The 14,937-nt window shown below is 51.0% G+C and overlaps 8 protein-coding genes across 8 annotated transcripts; 4 read left to right on the top strand and 4 right to left on the bottom strand.

Annotated features, from left to right (window-relative positions):
• Nucleotides 1-161: 161 nt before the first annotated feature.
• On the bottom strand, nucleotides 162-2,142 carry VE01_02308 (uncharacterized protein). The gene has a single exon (XM_018271818.2). It carries the CDS (start codon nucleotides 1,792-1,794, stop codon nucleotides 310-312), a length of 1,485 nt encoding a protein of 494 aa, XP_018132818.1. The 5' UTR covers nucleotides 1,795-2,142; the 3' UTR covers nucleotides 162-309.
• Nucleotides 2,143-2,304: 162 nt separating this feature from the next.
• Nucleotides 2,305-3,312, top strand: RBX1 (RING-box protein 1). The gene is made up of 4 exons (XM_018271817.2): nucleotides 2,305-2,677; nucleotides 2,736-2,814; nucleotides 2,864-2,934; nucleotides 2,986-3,312. The coding sequence occupies exons 1-4, from the start codon at nucleotides 2,543-2,545 to the stop codon at nucleotides 3,082-3,084; spliced, it is 384 nt and encodes a 127-aa protein (XP_018132814.1). The 5' UTR covers nucleotides 2,305-2,542; the 3' UTR covers nucleotides 3,085-3,312.
• On the bottom strand, nucleotides 3,252-4,082 carry VE01_02306 (uncharacterized protein). The gene is made up of 3 exons (XM_018271816.2): nucleotides 3,786-4,082; nucleotides 3,648-3,707; nucleotides 3,252-3,594 (listed from the first exon to the last, which is right to left on the bottom strand). The coding sequence occupies exons 1-3, from the start codon at nucleotides 3,834-3,836 to the stop codon at nucleotides 3,376-3,378; spliced, it is 330 nt and encodes a 109-aa protein (XP_018132813.1). The 5' UTR covers nucleotides 3,837-4,082; the 3' UTR covers nucleotides 3,252-3,375.
• A 1,106-nt stretch (nucleotides 4,083-5,188) lies between these two features.
• Nucleotides 5,189-8,214, top strand: ALR1 (Mg(2+) transporter). Its single transcript, XM_018271815.2, has 2 exons — nucleotides 5,189-7,239; nucleotides 7,292-8,214. Exons 1-2 carry the CDS (start codon nucleotides 5,948-5,950, stop codon nucleotides 7,869-7,871), a joined length of 1,872 nt encoding a protein of 623 aa, XP_018132739.1. The 5' UTR covers nucleotides 5,189-5,947; the 3' UTR covers nucleotides 7,872-8,214.
• Nucleotides 8,215-8,262: 48 nt separating this feature from the next.
• On the top strand, nucleotides 8,263-8,961 carry TIM8 (Mitochondrial import inner membrane translocase subunit tim8). The gene is made up of 2 exons (XM_018271814.2): nucleotides 8,263-8,606; nucleotides 8,782-8,961. The coding sequence occupies exons 1-2, from the start codon at nucleotides 8,501-8,503 to the stop codon at nucleotides 8,943-8,945; spliced, it is 270 nt and encodes an 89-aa protein (XP_018132812.1). The 5' UTR covers nucleotides 8,263-8,500; the 3' UTR covers nucleotides 8,946-8,961.
• Nucleotides 8,962-9,252: 291 nt separating this feature from the next.
• RPL25 (ribosomal 60S subunit protein L25) lies at nucleotides 9,253-10,445 on the bottom strand. Its single transcript, XM_018271813.2, has 4 exons — nucleotides 10,361-10,445; nucleotides 10,050-10,117; nucleotides 9,684-9,976; nucleotides 9,253-9,625 (listed from the first exon to the last, which is right to left on the bottom strand). Exons 1-4 carry the CDS (start codon nucleotides 10,380-10,382, stop codon nucleotides 9,538-9,540), a joined length of 471 nt encoding a protein of 156 aa, XP_018132740.1. The 5' UTR covers nucleotides 10,383-10,445; the 3' UTR covers nucleotides 9,253-9,537.
• Nucleotides 10,446-10,576: 131 nt separating this feature from the next.
• VE01_02302 (uncharacterized protein) lies at nucleotides 10,577-11,712 on the top strand. Its single transcript, XM_018271812.2, has one exon. The coding sequence runs from the start codon at nucleotides 10,723-10,725 to the stop codon at nucleotides 11,599-11,601; it is 879 nt and encodes a 292-aa protein (XP_018132817.1). The 5' UTR covers nucleotides 10,577-10,722; the 3' UTR covers nucleotides 11,602-11,712.
• Nucleotides 11,713-11,805: 93 nt separating this feature from the next.
• On the bottom strand, nucleotides 11,806-14,743 carry VE01_02301 (uncharacterized protein). The gene is made up of 7 exons (XM_018271811.2): nucleotides 14,247-14,743; nucleotides 13,262-14,051; nucleotides 12,982-13,210; nucleotides 12,788-12,916; nucleotides 12,708-12,738; nucleotides 12,590-12,656; nucleotides 11,806-12,531 (listed from the first exon to the last, which is right to left on the bottom strand). Exons 1-7 carry the CDS (start codon nucleotides 14,426-14,428, stop codon nucleotides 11,983-11,985), a joined length of 1,977 nt encoding a protein of 658 aa, XP_018132816.1. The 5' UTR covers nucleotides 14,429-14,743; the 3' UTR covers nucleotides 11,806-11,982.
• Nucleotides 14,744-14,937: the final 194 nt, after the last annotated feature.

Here is a 14,937-nt window from a genome sequence, read left to right as displayed (position 1 = left end):
TGTCGAGGGCGCAGCAACAACAGCAGCAGCCCCAGAAAACAGGAAAAGCGGAAGGTCCCCTCATGATGCTAACAAGACACAGATGTTAAATAAAACACAAGAGGTCTGAAGAAACGCCCGCCGCCCGCCGATGTGAAATGGAAATCCCACCCCCCCCACCTCGCACCCAATCCGCCCACCCCTTCTCTATCATATGATCGTGGTTCGACATGCAAAGTAAGTAAGTAAGTTTGATTCCATAAAAAAACGCCTGCCTATTGGGCCCCCACCCGCAGAAAACAGGAGCCGACTGCACAGCACACACACGTTCTAATAATGCGGGCTTGACGCAGATGCGACCGGGACCCCCGAGCCTGAAGCTGAGGGTTCCAGTTTGAGGATGCGGCGGAGGCTGTCCTCCATGGTTCGTATGTCCGAGTTATTGATGTGCGATGATGGTGTAGATACAGATGGTGACGCGGCCGCGTTGGGAGGCGGTGGTGCCTGGTTGTTAAAGACGAGGTTGCTGCCTGCGACTTGGCGGCGAGCGGAGTTCTCTTTGAAATTATATGACGGGGAGTTCTGGAAGATCGAGTTATCCATCCTCTCCGGAGGCGTCTTAGTGGGCGTAACTTCTTGACGAAGCCCGGAAGTGCGAGGGGTATTCCTGGTTGCGCTGCCGTATGCGGAGCCATCGTTGATATAAGGGAACCCGTTCTGGCGATGCTGCTGGGGAGAAGAATATGAATTGTTCCGGGGCCCAGATGGGGAAGTTTGGTGAACGGCCGTGCGGTTGGGAGTCGGCGATTGCTGCCCTGGAAAAGGGGGTTCAGGTACACGACCATTCGCGTATGCTGGCGGCTTTTGGCCGGAGAATAAAAATGATTTCAGAGCTTCTGAGCGGTCCGTGGTCTTTTGCTGATCAGATGTACTTGCAGATGGTGAATTAACAAGAGATGGAGTTGATCGCGCAGCGTTGATTCGCTCGCTGTAAGGCGTGGAGAAGGCGGGGCCGTATGGCTTCCCAGGAGTGCCATCTAATTCCATAGCAAACATGCTACTAGCGGAGCCACCTTGAAATTTGGGGTTGTTGTTGCGACCTTGGTTATTCGCGGCAGGTGTTCTATAGTCATTTGGCGGTGGACCAGCTGGAGGCTGAAATGGTCCCACAGCTGAATTGGCACTGCGAGCTCTAGCCTTCTCTTCCCTATCTGCGTTGAAGAAGAAGTCTAATGGAGACTCCTTTTGACCTTGTGCAGCGATCCGAGCCTTGATAATAGGAGGGGGTGATGAGTCACTGGAGCTGGAATTGGTCTCGTCGGCCCTCGAATCGGAAATCTTGATGCTTGGTGATTCAGGAACCGACTTGGAGAAGAAGCTAGGCATAGGCAAAGCTGATGGTGCTGGGGAGGCGTGGAAGGTTGGGCCCGCATAAGCCGCCGCATTCGGTGTTGAGATGGGTTTAGACACTGACGACGGGTGCCCAGTAGGTTGGATCGGCTTCGCCCTCGCGGCAGCGGGAGTGACTGCAGTGTTCTTTGCACGGTTATTGCCTCTAGATTTAGGTTTCGCACTGCCAGGACCCATATTGGCCCCTGGAGTCTTGTCGGACTTGCCGTTTGGGGCCTTCTGCGGCGTTCTGGGCGGGGTAGTTGGTTGTCCGTAGTTTGTCGAAGAGCGTGAGTTGTCTGCATGGACTTGATTGTTGTAGAAGTGAGGGCTTTGTGGATTGCGAGGTGCCTCTCCAGATGACGAGACGTCGGCACTCTGGTTGTGGCGATGGCGACGGGCCATCTGCGGGGTCAAACTCGACATGCTGGGCCTGATAAATAAGCGGTCTCTGACGCAGTCGAAGGAGGTGAAGAGTACTTGATATAGACGATGTAGACGATAGGAACGGTCCTAGCAGGACAGTCGGACAGTCACTGACAGAGACGTATTGGGGGCAAGGCTCCTGAGGCTTAGCGGCACTTCGTTGGTGGCGGTTTATGTATCGAAGGTCGTGAGTTGCGGACGGTCGGGCGTTGTTGGGTCGAAGATTTGTTTGTGTATAGGTGAGGAAATAAAAGTGAAAGTGAGATGGTCATTTCTTCGACTGCGGTAGGTAATGGTGGTGAATGTGTTGGAGGTTGAGTGTCAAGAGGTGAACGACGACTAACAAAGTGGTCGACGTCAAGGTAACTCATACTCGTCTGGTCGCCGACAGTCGCCCACAATGGAGAGGCTGCGCTAAACTCGTTTGGGAGACGGAAACAGGGCGCGGGATATTCCATCGGCGTCTAATCGTCCTGGGATTCCAGCCTTATCCGGACGAACCACGGTATTCGAGAACGATATTCGAGGGTCCAGTGGCTATTCATTCATAATCGTTTGAACGAGACTCTATAGATTTCGAGTCTTTGAACCCTTTGAAGCTTAACGATCTCGCCTCTCATACGCTAGGCTGACATATACTCGAATCTACTCGACCGTACCACCTCGTTCGAGTTGACCGCAAGGTCGCATCATACCAGCATATAAATAAAGCCTTAAACTCGAACTTGACCTCGACCTCAACGCTACAATGGCAGACGTAGATATGACCGACGCACCATCGACTTCGGGAGCTGGGCCCGTCAAGAGAGCCGCTGGAGCCAAGGCCAAGGGACCGGCCGGAGATGGAGGGGCAGATGGCAAGAAGCGTTTTGAAGTGAAGAAGGTATGCAGGCCTGGCGGGGACATATTTTACGATTTTGAAGCTGACGAAATATTACTAGTGGAATGCAGTCGCTCTGTGGGCATGGGATATTGTTGTCGACAACTGTGCTATTTGCAGAAACCACATCATGGATCTATGTATGTTGCCTTGACCGGATCTCCCGCACTCTCGACTGACACACAATAGGTATAGAATGTCAAGCAAATCAAGCATCGGCAACAAGTGAAGAGTGTACTGTGGCTTGGGGTATTTGCAACGTGAGTTTCTCCAGAAGACTGGTCGGTAATATGATCTAACACTCTACGTAGCACGCATTTCACTTCCACTGCATTTCCCGCTGGCTGAAGACCCGACAAGTCTGCCCCCTGGACAACAGAGACTGGGAGTTCCAAAAGTACGGTCGCTAGAGCCTGCATCTGGTGGCACGATAGCAATATATCAGTCCGGGACTGCATATTCGACACTGACGACGGATGGTGGTATACAATCTTGGGGGCACGAAACTGATGATGCCCGCACGCGGCCGGCGTGGATATCTAACGGGATATCATAGACGTCAATGACTCTAATGACATGGCGTTTAATCAGTACTAGGCATAGAACATATCAAAAAATGAAGGCAGCTGCTGCGGTGGAAATATTTTGTTGTTTTTGCCTGCCTATAACCCCGTTGACTCCCTCCCACTTCCCCCAGACCATCAAGTCGTGACATGCTTCCCATCCACCACGATCCCTCCCGCCGCCTGCTGCGAGCCCGCTGCCCTTGCACCTCCCACTGGTAGCCACGGAACGGGGTTCCGGTTGAAGAAGGGCCACGGCGGGACGACGAGGACGAACGCGAGGGCGGTGCCGGCGAGACCAACGTAGAGCGCCAGTGTGATATCTTGGCGAACGAATCCAATAACAAACGCGATAGCCTACGTGAATATAATTAGCCAAACCCATCACCAGCGATCCGGAAGACGCGTACCCCCACTACAGCCAGCACGATTGTGGCAAGCAACTCGGATAGTCTTTGGCCCTCGAAGTCCTGAGGCGTGTGTTAGCATGCATTCATTCTGTAATTGACGGCCGGCCGGGAGTTAACGAGGATAGGGATGGAACATACAATCTGGCCCTCCGCAAGATCGCGAACCTTCTCGAGGATCTGGTCGGCCATGGCTTGGGTTTTGGTTGGTGCTAGCTTGGTTCGAGATGAGAGTTGGCACCTTGCATCAACAAGGCCACAAACGAGGCTGAGAGGCAAGTTGATGTGGTGGCCTTTGGATGGGGACGATCACACGGATTGCACGTGACATGTCTTGGCGCGAGTGTGGCAGGCGCGACTTTCTGAAACTGTTTGAGAGGGAGTGGGTGTGGGGCAACATTTCATATTAGAGTGAGTAGAGTGCTCTGTGTAAAAGAGTATATTATCAAATTATACTGTAAGAACAGTCCATATGTCCTATGTAATGGCCCATAGCGAGCGACCTACAGAATGATATGACCTCAAAGGTCGATATGGTCAAGTAGCTATTGTAGAGTTTACAAAAGTTACAGAAGGATACCAGCAGGTTCCCGGCCCGTCCTACCAATAGTATGGCAGCCAAGGCCCAAGTGTCTTTCTTACAGGCCCAACACGCACGTTTCACTGGCTGCAGGGGAATGCAAGGAAGAATTGGCAGCTTCTTCGATTGCCATATTGCCATATTGCCATGTTTATGTGTTAGGTAAGTATGATACGGCGGCGAGGGTGGTTCTGGCCGCGGCCGCTGTTTGATTGTCAGCCCACCGCTGGGCTGGGCTGGTGGCTGGCTCATGAGGTAAATGCCTCAAGCGGGAGGAGAGGGGTAGTTTCTACACATGCACATGGTGTTTTACAGTACACAACACAGACAGTGCGATGGCTTTTAACTGTAGACTAGTAGATGCACTGTCACTGCCGATGTAGGAGACGCCACACTCTCCTATAGTATCGTGTGCTATACCTTTTCCATGCCATCGTCCGATATAAATGCCGTACATAGCATAACATACACGTAGAGAGAGGCTGACGTTGGTCCTGATGGTCTAGTCTTCTAGGCCTCTGAGTGCTGTCGGCGACCCCGCTGTAGGGTGATGTAGAGGAGCGGCTTAGAGCGATGACTCTGGCCGTAGCATACAATTTTCACTAGCTCATACCAACTAAACCAACTAAACCAACACTAAACCCCCATTTTACCCATTATACCTAGAAAAAGTCAGGTATAGCTGATCATGGACCTGAAGAACTAAACAAAAAGTCCAATACAAGTACTGTAGCGTACTGTAGCGTACTATGGAGTACTATGAACCTATGAACTACTAATCTTTCGCCGTCGTAGTTCCCCCACTATCAGCCCTCCTCGCCCAACCACAACCCACCTTTTAAAGAAAACCTTGGCTGTGTCCGTGTGTGTACCGTCCGGACCTTCATTTGCCGAAGTTCTTTCACCAGAACAAAACCAATCCACATCCCGCCTCTTCACTGACCTACTACCACAACAATAGCCACCACACTGCAAAACTTTTGTTACGCAGCCAACAACTTCAAAAACCCCAACATATCCGCAACTCAGAGTCCTTCTGAACCGCTGTTAAAATAACTACTTATCGTGCAAAGAAACATCCAGCTTCACCGCATCTGATACGTCATTCCACACTTCGCACACAGCGATAACTTCACCGTCCGTTTGACAATAGCCACCACCTACCATACCACCACACCGACACTTCAAACAACGCCACCATACTATCTCCTAGGGATTCTGATCTGGGTGGCTTGAGTTCCGTCGCTCTCTCCAACGCACTTTCTAGTTGACTACCGGCGCCTCGGCAGCCTTCCATATCAAAAACCACCAAATTGGCGGGACTCGTACTCCTCAAGTTCTCCTTCATCCGTCCGCTCCTCGGCCCAAAGTCCTGGGCCTACTGCGGAGGTGACAAGAAGCCTCCGTAATTGGATTTTCCGAGCGAAGACAACACCAACAACCAACTCTGCATACGAATAGACAACTCGAGCGTCCTACCGCAAGGGGTAGGGAACGATATTAAGCTGGCGCCCTAAACGAATTCGACGCTCAGGGACGACCTGTGCGGGGAGACATCTCTCACATTGTCACCTACGCAATAGGGGCGGTCGCTGCGACCCGCCTTGGAAAGGAGAGAAAGGAGAGAGAAAGTAGGGGAATATAGGGGAGAATACGAAGATAAGAGACGGAAGAACGAGAAATACCGGAGACTAGGACAATTAAGACAGCTAAAGCAGCCAATATGTCGGACCAGGAGGACCTCTACGAGATGCACCGTGACGATACGCGCTACAGCACTCCTGTGCCTGAGCTTGATGACCATCGCCACCAGATGGCCTCGGTGCAGAGGCCAATTCGATCCAGACGAGGCACTATCGACACCTTGTACGGAGCCCAAGCGATGAACGAATCCGGGACAGACCTAGCATGGGTCGATGATGCCTTGGCTCGCACCAATACTCGCCGCGACTATGAGACTGCAATCGACGACGGAGAGGGAATCTCACCAACCTACCAGCGTAGCCGCAGGCCAACAGTTGAATCTAGAGCCCCTTCGCCGCCAAACTCGGTGAAGGCCTTCGCAGCTGCTCGCAGACGAGAGCGCGACCACTCCGTCGAGGCTGCTCAAAAGAAGCTCGGCGTCGATGACCGATCCCTCCACCGCACGGCTTCGCGCGTTAGCAAGGCGCCCAGCCAACGCAGCAGACGATATACGAATGAGACGGATGGTATCAGCGTGGCTGACTCCATCCACAGCTCTGCTGCAGAGGATGTCTGCTTCCCGCTGTCCACGGCCAATTTCCCGCGCGACAAGAGAAAGCTCTACATCGACTTTGACTTTCTCGAGAACTTCATTGCCGAAGAGGAGCGTGATCACACTCCGCCAAAGAACCAGCCTCCTCCGCGCACTGCCTTCAAGGATCTCAGATCTTCCGCGAGCATCTCCAAGTCCGCCATCGTCGACTCCGTCTCCGTCTCTGAGGAGAAGAAGGAACTGGATGATATTCTCGACGAGAAGGTTGGCAAGCCGGCCACTGAGCACTATGATGGGAACCGCTTCAGCTTCTTCTCGTCTGCGTGGGAGTCTACCATCCACGCTGCCGAATTCGGTGACCTGATCATGCCAGGCGAAGATGTTCGCAACCTCTTCTACCTCCCCGAGAACGAGGACGACGGCGTGTGGTGGTTGAACCTGAGCAACCCCACCGAAGAAGAAATCCGAGCCATCTGCAAGGCCTTCCAGATCCATCCCCTGACAATGGAGGATATCGAGAAACAAGAGACTCGCGAGAAGATTGAGCTGTTCCCTGCTTACTACTTCGCATGCTTCCGCTCGTTCAATACTGTTGCCAATGACGACGGCCTTGGTACCACCGAGCTGGAACCTTTCAATGTCTACGTTATCGTCTTCCGCGAGGGTACGCTTAGCTTCAGCTTCGCCCCCAACCGACACGTCGGAGTTGTTCGCAAGAGAATCACAGCTCTGAAGGACTATGTTTCTCTCAGCAGCGACTGGATTTGCTACGCGCTCATGTAAGTTTTCACAGCACCTAAAACACCATCGAATACCAACTAACCCACCCAGTGACGACATCGTCGACTCCTTCGCCCCCCTCATCAACCAAATCGAAGCCGAAACCGACAACATCGAAGACCAAGTCTTTGTCGCCCGCAGCGACGACATGCACGACTTCCTCCGCACCATCGGCAACGTCCGCAAGACCGTCATGGCCCTCATGAAGCTCCTCGGCGGCAAAGCCGATGTCCTCCGCGGCTTCACCAAGCGCTGCAACGAGAACTACAACGTCACCCCGCGCATGGACATCGGTCTCTACCTCGGCGATATCCAGGACCACGTCGTGACTATGATGTCGAACTTGGGGCACTTTGAGAAGATGCTGAGTCGCTCGCACAGCAATTACCTCGCGCAGTTGTCGATTGATAATATCACCCAGGGGACGAACTCCAACAAGGTCCTCAGCAAGATCACAGTGCTCGCGTCGATTCTGGTGCCGCTGAATTTGGTGTGCGGTCTCTTCGGGATGAACGTCAAGGTCCCGTTCATGGATGGCGATAATCTGATTCCCTTCTTCACCATCCTCGCTGGGCTGTTCATCTTCGTCCTGCTCTCGCTCGCGTTGGCGAGGCGTATGCGCTTCATCTGATCTGATATTGCGCTGTTTTGTGTTTGTGGTTGGCATGAGCATAGGCATAAGAAAAAGCATGAGCAATGTCGCTTTTTGGGAGTTATGCAACATATGATGACTACGATTACGATTTTGCGACGGCATGAATGCGAGCAAGCTTTGGATTACATGTTACGCGATGCGAATTTTTCTTTGGTGCGGACGGGCATTGTGTCCCCCTTATAACTTGGTTGTTTGATGTATCTTGCACTTGTCGAACCAGGTCTACATATATAGGCTTGTCTTGTTCCAGAGTTTAATCGAAGAGATGGTTATAGTTGGAGACCATAGATAGTCAACTGATTTGAATAATGGATTGGATTATATGATCTACCTTTTTCGCCTTCCCAGTGATGATGACCTTCGTGATATTTAATTGTACGCTTTACCATTCAGCTCTCCTCGACCCCCCTGCCAACCCAATAATACTATCACGTGACACAAATAATTCTACCACCACCGAACCGTCATACCAACAATTTGCGCCTCGCCCAGAACCTCCACCCAAACACAACTCACAATCCACAAGACAATTGCCAATTACCACACCTCCACCAAACCAAACCAACCCACCTACCCAAAAAAAAACCAAAAACCCTCAAATCACAATGGACGCCAACGGAGAATTCGACGTCAACAGCTTGACCCAGCGCGACAAGCAGGAGCTCCAGCAGTTCATCCAGAATGAGACGCAGAAGAGCAAGTTGCAGCAGTGTATGTCTCCCACCTTCCCTCCTTCCCCATTGCCCCTCCGCCTCACTTCCCCCCATCAATCCCATCACATCCCTTCTCCCCTCTCCATCCCTGCCTCCCTCCATCCCAAGTGCGAGCCCACCAGCCGTGCCCCAAACCACAGACAGCAAAACAGAAAGCTAATAAGAAACCACAGCCGTCCACAACCTCACAGACATCTGCTGGACCAAGTGCGTGACTGGCAGCATCAAGAGCGGGAAGCTGGATAAGAGCGAGGAGACGTGCGCGAGGAACTGTGTGGATCGCTTTTTGGATGCGAATTTCTTGGTTATTAAGCAGCTTGAGGGGATGAGGGGATAGACTATTGGGGATGGGAGATGGGGAGAGGGATGAGGGGATTGGGAGATTGGGGGATGGGAAAAGGGTGTATTATTATGAGGCTGGAGGGAGGGTGTGTTGATATAGATGTGGCTGGATGGGAGGGTTGGGATGGGATGGGGGTGTGTATTTTTATGGCAGAGTATGGGGAATGTTCCACTCTGGGATGAATAGAATTGATGATCGAATGGGGAGGATTGAAGCGTATCAAGCATAATGCATCAGTCTACAAGAGTTTGCGAGTCAAGACACAATAAATCAACAGAACTATGATGGGCATAATTCGATAGTCTACGAGAGTTCACAGGTCTCAATACAACAACAAATCACGTCGTCAAATCACCTCACTTCCAAACGATACAAAATACATATAGGTTTGCAAGTGTTGTTTGAATTTGATGTTCATTCATTCCCCCCACGGAGAAACGCCTGGGTAACAATGCCCTTCGATAGCACACCCGCTTAAATCGAGTCCCCCGTAGCCACGAGAAGACCTCAGCCTGATAATGCCCGAACAAATATCATAATCCCTCCAATCCCTTGCAAAACCACAACCGAACCCGGCATTACGTACTTAGACGATGGCGAGCTTGGTGGCGGCGATGTCGAGAGCATCGACATCTGGGGTCAGGCGAGCGAAGGCCTTCTTGGATCCATCAGGGCTGGGTATTACGTTAGTTTTGTTATTATTCGCTGTGGTGCATCAATGGGAGTACATACCGGACAAGGGTGTTAATCTTGACGGTGTCAATATCGTAAAGCTTCTTAAGAGCCTCCTTGATCTGGCGCTTGTTGGCCTTGATGTTGACAATGAAGACGAGGGTGTTGTTCTCCTCAATCTTCTTCATCGCGCTCTCGGTGTTGAGAGGGTGGATGATGACCTGGTGCTCATCCAGGCGGGGCTGGTGAGGAATGCTCTTGCGGGGGTACTTGGGCGAGCGCGAGAGGATCAGGGTCTTCGGGCGGTGGAAGGTCGTCGAGAGACGGACCTTGCGGGCCTTGTGAGAGTGAACCTGTTGAAATTGTCAGCCGTGACGTCCCGAGGGCGTTGTGAGGATGATGATGGAGAGAGGAGAGAATACTTACGCCCTTAAGAGCGGCCTTTGCGGCTTCATTGGCCTTCTTGTTGCCCTTGCCGGCCTTGGAGGCACCACCTAATTACAACGCATCAGCATTCGCTCTTGTGAACTCGCAATAGCTGCTACTGCTTGTGTGCATTGTATGACATCCCTCCTCTTCGACGCCCGAAAAAAGTCAACACAACGTGTTTATTTTTCCATTTCGAAAAAAGAAGTTTCGCTCCATCTTATCGGGCGTCGAGAAGAGTCGGGCTCATCGCATTGCCAGAGTGCAATAGCCGCCTGTGCGGAGAAGTAGATGGAAGTGTCATCGCATACCAGTCTTGCTAGGAGGGGCCATTTTGTCGAAGTTTGTCGGATTCGTTGTGGTCGAGAGAGAAGCTTGAAGGTCGGAAGATATCTGCGCTGCGCCGGGAATTTTGCGCTTAGTCCGAATTTCTGTGTGCGCGCTAGCAACCCCATGCACCCTGTAAGCGAAAACTTCAGCACTCTTATCGCATTGGAGCTAGTACTGTATATGGTCATTCTGCTAGACTCACCGCCCATTATTTAATTCGCGATGTTCAGTGGGGTTTGGATATTAAGAGAATTGATATCGTCGACGAGTAAAGTTATTAACACGCTCAAATTACCCTGTGCAACTGTCAGTCAAGTTCAAACTTGACAACAACAAAGCGTGCATGGCAATCTCCAAGAAAAAGAGTGGGAAACCTAAAAGCCTCTCCCACGGCCGACCACCCACCGTCAAACCACCCCCATCCCTCTCCAGCAAAGCCACCCGAACCCTCATCCGCGCCCACCACACCCTCGAAAAGCAAAAGGCCATAGCCCAAAAAGCCGGCGATGCCATCAAAGTCGCGGATCTAGAAAGACAGATTGCGAAACAGGGAGGGATTGAGAAGTACCAGACGGCGAGCTTGATTGGCCAGGGAAATGAGCGCGGGGGTGATAGCAGCAAGATTTTGATGGATTGGTTGAAGCCGATAATACCATCACTTAAAGCGAGGACCGGAGAGCAGAAACTGCGACTTCTTGAGGTGGGCGCGTTGAGTACCACCAATGCCTGCTCGAGGAGCGGACTCTTCGATACCGAGCGCATCGATTTGAACAGCCAGGCACAAGGCATTACGCAGCAAGACTTTATGGAAAGGCCGCTGCCTAAGCTATCGAACGAGAAATTCGAAATCATCAGCCTGAGCTTGGTGCTCAACTATGTGCCGGACGCAGTTTCCAGGGGCGAAATGCTGAAGCGGACGTTGCAATTCCTCCGCAGCCCACTTGGGGAGAGCGAAGAAGAGTTGCAGACCGTGTTCCCTGCGCTATTTCTGGTCTTACCAGCACCGTGTGTGTCGAATTCTCGATACATGGATGAGCCGAAGCTGGAGGCTATATTGACGAGCCTGGGCTATGCCAAGGTGCACAAGAAGCTGTCGAATAAGTTGGTGTATTATCTGTGGCGGGGTGTGGATCTGACGCCGAAGGCTAAGCGGGAGCAGTTCAAGAAGGTGGAGGTGAGGGCTGGAGGGACGAGGAATAATTTTGCAATTATTTTGAAGTGATGATGGGTGGCAGAAGAGGGGGGATTAGATACTATCGCACAGCTGATCAAGTGCTGAGAGGTTGCTGCTAGTGTAAACGAAACAGATTTCTCAAATGGGCTTTGTAAACCGTATCTGAAATGTTTTGTAAAATGTCGACGAAGCTCTAGATTTGGGCCGTATTGCCACCACCATCTTCATCAAACCAAATATTGCCCATGATTTGAAGAAACAAGACTAAATATATTTGAGGGCATATGCCATGTGTGTACTATAATGATGTGATATATTTTACAATGCTCTAACAACCCCTCGAAAATGCAGCAGATAGCCAACCAAATTAACCAAAACAAATATATCAAACAATAAATATCAACAAAACAAAAATGCACAAACACTTGCTCACTCCGCTCCAATCCAAGACTTGGGCAAGAACGCAAAAATCGTACCAATAACCGCAAGAATCGTCGAGATAACAATCAAGACCCAATTCATGATCCTCTCTGCCCGCGGTATCTCATCCCCAAAGATTTTAAGATGGAACAGCAGCGGCAGGATGACGCAGATGGCAAAGCACAAACAGGAGCCCATAAACGCCATGATGCTATCGAATGCGGGGAAAACGACTGCTAAGAAGACAAAAGAAATGATCACAACGACTCGTATCGCCACCTTCTGGATGCCGCGGCCGAATTTGGAGCACCCCACTAGGGAATCATCGCCGGGGACAGTGCGTGCGTCGAGGCCGGTGAGCGCCTCGAGGGTGGCCACTATGGGCCTGGCATTTAGAGGTAGTTTAGTGAGCGGGATGATGGCGATGAAGATGCAGAGAAGTACGGTCAATGACTGCGGGTATCCGCTAGTTCGGATTATGTTGTTAGTTACGGAGTCGAGGACACCATCGCCGAACATGAGGTAGCCGGCAATTGCTGTTAGGGCATCGAGTAAATACTACAGGCTAAATCAGCTCCCCACCCAAAGACCATCTGACGTATTCTTTTGGACTTACGGTGAATGAAAATGTAATCTTGAGGGCTGTGCCGTATCGGTGAGGATGCCTCATATCACGGTAGATCCTGAGGATTGATTAGTTGTTGTCAAAATGAAGTAAATGGGTTGCCACGAACGAGGGAAAGATTGCGTGGCCTCCAAAGGGCGCTGGAAAGGTCAGTCAATGCCTATCAAGGAGCAAATGGTATAGTCATACAGATGAGAAGTCCCAAGGAGATTGGCAGAGTTAACCAATTTTTGGGGAACATATACGTATCCGCAGGCTGTCGAAGCGATCCAGGGGTTTCCGGCTTAATGAATCCATCAATGAAAACAATGAGAACAACTATCACACCGTTAGTTTTAGAATACGGATGTTTTGTCCCTCTACACCCCCAATGCCTAACTTACTGCAGAAGCAAGAAAAAATCCCCAAAATGCTGGTAAAGCTGAGCAAACGCAAAGGAACAAAATTCAGGGGTATCATCAAAAATCCACATATGATCTTCCATTCCACAACACCGACTCCTGGTATTAGAAGATCCAGGGTCTCTGCAAAGAGTACGATTAACGCCACACAGGCGGCTAGAAGTTCAACAGAGAACAGAATCCCCGTGGCGATTCGGGCTCTGTGGCCAAACTATGGGAGTATTAGCGATGATTTAGGATGGGGTAAATCCAGGACACATACAGAAATGAATGCAAGATCAGCAAACGTGATCAGACTTGCATCGACATCCATGCACTTCGCTAGAAGTTTGGCTGTATATGCAGTAACCAACGCCGCCGCAGCTAGGAATATGGTTCCGCAGAGCCAACCAGCATATTTCATTCCCAACGGTAAAGATAGGATACCAATGCCAATGAGAACGTTCGTTGAGTTGAAGACTGTCTGTGGCAAGGTGGACTGGCCGTCAATAACCAAAACAATTTTGCCATCCTGCTCAACTTCCTTGACAAGAAGAGGTGGCCTCTCTCCGTCAGCCAACTTATCGCCAGCCTCCTGTTCCTGACGCCATAGGCGGCCCGCATGCACCATTGAGGGCTCATTCACCATTGAGCGAATGGTACCGTATGAGGTCCCGTAGCTTCCAGGTAGCGGAAATAGAGAATCTCTTCCTCTTGGGCTGCCCCCTATGCTTCCAAAGTCCGAGCCGCGCAGAGATTTGCGCGCTTCATCGTGTCCTTGTAGCAGGGGCGAGACGACGCTGCTCTCAGCATTCTCGCCGTCCTGTATAGCTTCATCGGAACCTCTGTGCAAGAAATGCTGCTGAAGGAGGGAAGCACGGGCATCGCTTCGAGGTTCGACTTCTGACCGCGAGAATCGTTGCTCTTCGGAGTCGGAAGCTAAGATGAAAGATGGCCGTTGTGGTGCGGCTTCGTGGAATGCCGCGGCTCGCTGCCAGCTCCTGGCGAAGTTGTTTATAGAGTTGACGCCTCCGAATTCGCCTATTGCATTCAAGTGCATGTTTATGGACGACCTGTAGTTCAAACGTTAATATATGCTCTTGTTGTACGGGGAGGTCACACGAGGACATGGCTTGTGTACTGCTTCAAACTGAACAGCTTGCAGGATATCTTCGACTACGTTTAAGGGACCCTTATAAGTAGGTCCCTAAATACGCCTAGTCCTTGGGGTTTGAGGCTACTCCTCGATCCTCCTCATTGGAACTTACCGACGTCTTCGCAGTCCAGAGTCCACCTCAGTTCGATCACCAGTGTCACTGGGAGACACATCCCTCTCGCTCTCAGCACCGAAGCGGACGCTTCTTCTGCCAGTCGAGCTACCAGAAGATCTGTAAGACGTGCCATACTGGTAGTCGTCCCAGTTCGTTGGATTTGGTGGGTTACGGCTCATGGCGACGGGCGTTGGTATCCGCGGCAAGAGATGTAGGATCGATCTAGTTGAATAGATGCATCAGAGATCAGTTATAACAGAGGCATCAAGTGCCTGAGAGAGTAGAGTAGGCACGGAAGCCAAGATAAGGATATCAATATCAGTTATATGAGTTGCTAATAAGCTTCCCCAGCTCTTTCCGTTATCGAGATGCAATATGAAGCTTCACAGTACAATGCCCTTGTACTTAGCAAAGTAAACAGGGTCTTGCTCCTTATCAGTGCAAGGGAGTTGCCCCACTCAGCTTTGCTAATGGATCAATATCATTGGCTGAGATGCCAGACATGGAGCGGGAAAACCCACGAACGGTGCTGTCATGGGATTTCACTAGATACCACTAGATTGCCGAGCGGTTGATATATTTTCCGATTTCGGACAGATTCTCCGAGGGTTTGAATGGCAAAACTTGAAATTGAAGCTGCATGTATTACTGTATAGAGAATAATTCGGGACGGTGAGCATCTTAGCTT

Source organism: Pseudogymnoascus verrucosus, assembly GCF_001662655.1.
Source record: "Pseudogymnoascus verrucosus strain UAMH 10579 unplaced genomic scaffold scaffold_9, whole genome shotgun sequence".
Lineage (NCBI taxonomy): Eukaryota > Fungi > Ascomycota > Leotiomycetes > Thelebolales > Thelebolaceae > Pseudogymnoascus > Pseudogymnoascus verrucosus.
Note: the sequence above shows the minus strand (reverse complement) of the source record. Positions and strands in the feature narration are given on the sequence as shown.